Source organism: Nanorana parkeri, unplaced genomic scaffold (genome assembly GCF_000935625.1).
Source record: "Nanorana parkeri isolate BGI_ZX_2015 unplaced genomic scaffold, ASM93562v1 scaffold47, whole genome shotgun sequence".
NCBI classification, from domain to species: domain Eukaryota; kingdom Metazoa; phylum Chordata; class Amphibia; order Anura; family Dicroglossidae; genus Nanorana; species Nanorana parkeri.
Genome location: NW_017306315.1, coordinates 1029558 through 1032677, shown reverse-complemented (window position 1 = coordinate 1032677; position 3120 = coordinate 1029558). Strand labels below are relative to the sequence as shown.

The 3120-nt window shown below is 36.4% G+C and overlaps 1 protein-coding gene across 1 annotated transcript in view; it reads right to left on the bottom strand.

Moving 5' to 3' along the window:
- Nucleotides 1–295: 295 nt before the first annotated feature.
- The window catches only part of DMRTA1 (DMRT like family A1), an 8754-nt gene continuing 5929 nt past the window's right edge, over nt 296–3120 (bottom strand). Inside the window, exon 2 of the mRNA XM_018573298.1 lies at nt 296–1122. Coding sequence (XP_018428800.1) covers nt 296–1122 — 827 coding nt within the window. The remainder of the gene's footprint in view (nt 1123–3120) is intronic.

Sequence of the window (3120 nt, the reverse complement as noted above, 5' to 3'; positions counted from 1 at the left end):
CTTTGGTAAGTGAATACTCACTCTCATTTATATAATCAATTCAAATGCCTCAACATGTATTGTTTCTGCATATGTAGGTAGTATAACAAAGGTAAAATAAACAAAAACTGAGTAAAATGTAACAGCTTTTATTACAATAGTTACCAAAATAATATATTGTTACTTTAAGAAATAAAGTTTTCTAGTTAAAAAAATACTATAGAAACATTAAGAATACACATTCATCTACACATTACAGAGAAAATCTATATACTTATTAGATAAGGCAACAGGGTTGTTTAGGACAAAAGTAACACTAATGATGTTGTTGGTTCAATCTAGAGTAAAGTCCAGAGATATTCATTGCATCTTTGCGTGGGTAATAAGGTGCATCCCTTAACATTCCAGGGAATGTGTAATCCATGCTGGGACGAAAAGGAAAAGATGGCACAAAGCTGTAAGGGGATATAAACCCAGGAAGTCCTCTGTTAGTTGTGGAATAGGTAAAGTGTAATGGACTTAAGCCAAGTCTAGAATGAAAGATATTTGTATCACTTCCAGCAGCCAATGGATTAGGATGCAAAGGGGAAAAGGCAGATTTGGAGCCAAAAGCACCAAAACCTAACCCAGTAATATTGATTGTTCCGTCTCTTGTAAAAGTGTCGACATCTGATCCTGATGGAATTTCATTTTCTTTCACAACTTGTTCCTTTCCATTTAAAACCATCTCTATGGCTTGAACCACATCTCCTTTGCAAAAATGCAGGATGCTTTCTAATATGTTCTGTTTATGGTTTGGAAAAACTTTTCTAAGAATCTCCTGGGGATCTCTGTGCTTCATAGACACAACAGGGATGCTAAGATTAGAGGCACAATGATCTTTGGTCCACTCATTCTCATTACCTGATTCCTGGTCAGAAGAAGATGGAGATCTTGGACTATCAGCACTTTCTGATCTTTCCTCAGAAATAGGAGATGGAATGGAATTTTCTTTACTTGGATTATTTAAACCTGAGGACTTCAGAGTTTGGCATGTATTTACTTTTACAGCTACAGATGTTTGTGACAAACTTTGAGAAATCATGGCTGAACTTAATAATCTTCCATAGAGGTCATCATGTTTTTCTTTTGATTCATTGGATTCTAAAAAAAATAAATAACATGATGTTTATTGTGTAATGATGAGTGCTTAATATACATATATTCATTAAAGCTGATAAAGGTAATCCACTTAAACCTTATAACTGGGTTTTACATAGATTTAGGTGGGTTAAACCAACCCACCTTCAAATATTGTGTGTGTGTGTGTGTGTGTGATTCTGAGAAATTCTTGCTTTTGGAGATCCCCAAAATATCAGAAACATTGATGATTCAGCTATGATTGAAATACTGGTGGACTTATCTTTTTTAAACATTTGGCATTTTGGCATTATCTAAATATATTTAATTCAAGTTAAATAAAAAAAGACATTGTAATGAAACTGCTCATTCAGAAAACTCCGTACCCCTAAACCCATTTAAATTGTGGCACACATGTGGCACACTGGCATACTCTATTGGCCTGCTCTGGGTCTGATAAGAGAATAAAGGCAGTCTTGGACACATAAAGGATGGAGAAGGCCTGGGATTTATTCTCAATGGTAGACCCCAGCATATGTGCCACAGCCTTGGAGCAAACCAAATTGTTAGCAGGGTTTTCCTCAACCAGTAGTCCATGTCCACAGGGAGTACTTCTAACAGGCTCAGTAAACTTAAAGTCACCTGTACCCAGATTATGGATAATAAATTATTTACATATCCTTAACAAGCAGTAAAAGAGCTTTCAAACAAGCCACCCTGACCTCTCTAGGTGCTTTTAATGTAAAGCTATTAATCCTTAAAGATCCCAACAAAGACTCTAGACTCAGGTTTCAGTCTGTTTCTAACAGTTTAGAAATACTTACTGGTTGGTTATATTAGAGGGCTGACAGCTTGCCAAGATCTACTCCAGTGGCATCACAAGCATACCTTATCCCGCCGGGTGAATGTTCCGTCCTTCCAAAATGACTGACAGTCATTTTGGTGTCACCCCCTATGAAAAGTCGGGCACTCGGTCACGGACCGAGAGCCCGGCAGTGTCAGGAGGAGCGGACCCGGCAGCATACCTTATCCCGCCGGGTGAATGTTCCGTCCTCTCTCTGCTGGCGTCCATCACCAAGATGGCCGCCAGCAGGCGTCAATAAGACCACCGCGCATGCGCAATGACATCATTGCGCACATGCGGCAATGTCACGCACATGTACGATAACGTCACAGCAGGGTGTCACCTGGTCTCTGCCCCCGGGTGACACCCAGCCTCTGGACACCACTGATCAACTCTCCATAAAATTTAATAACTGTGTTGTGAACTGTATTGCCGCACAATGCTTAAAAATCATCTAAGCTAGTAGCTTAAAGAAACTGCATAGTTTTTTTTATAAACTGTTTTTGCACTGTCTTTATTACATTCATTAACAAAAACAGAGGCCAAAGGATAATTTTTAAGACTAACAGAGGCATTTTCAGGCACCGCTAGGTCCCTGCACTTTAGTATGCACGGTTGTTACATTAGATAAGTTAGCAATGCAAACTGTATATCAATGATGCACCTTGTATTAAAAGTTTTATTTGATTTTAAAAATTACACAAATCCTTAAACAAAGTTAAAAGATAATTATCATGCAAACTTATAAAAAATGTTTGAAAACTATCAAGTCATTATATTTTTACAAAACAATTAAATTGTTGAATTAAACTGATTATAAAGGTACACTTTGAACAATAACTTTTATAAGCGTATAATTAAAATAAATTATTAAACGCTGTACTAGAGTATTTAAACACTACCCTTGGCAGGTCAGTGATGTGAGAACTCTGACTTTTTTGCATTGAGCTCTGAAATGTTATTTTCAAATTTGTTTAGGAAAAGAGAGGCGCTATACAAGATTTGTTGTCCTTGAAGTGCATTTACACTTTAAGTCATTTATTGTGACTGACATACTTAGGCACATATTGTCCATAAGTTATGTATACTATATTTCATAGTCAAAAGATGAAATGTTAAATAAAATCTACAGTAGATTTTTTATTGTCATCATTTATATATATATATATATATATATA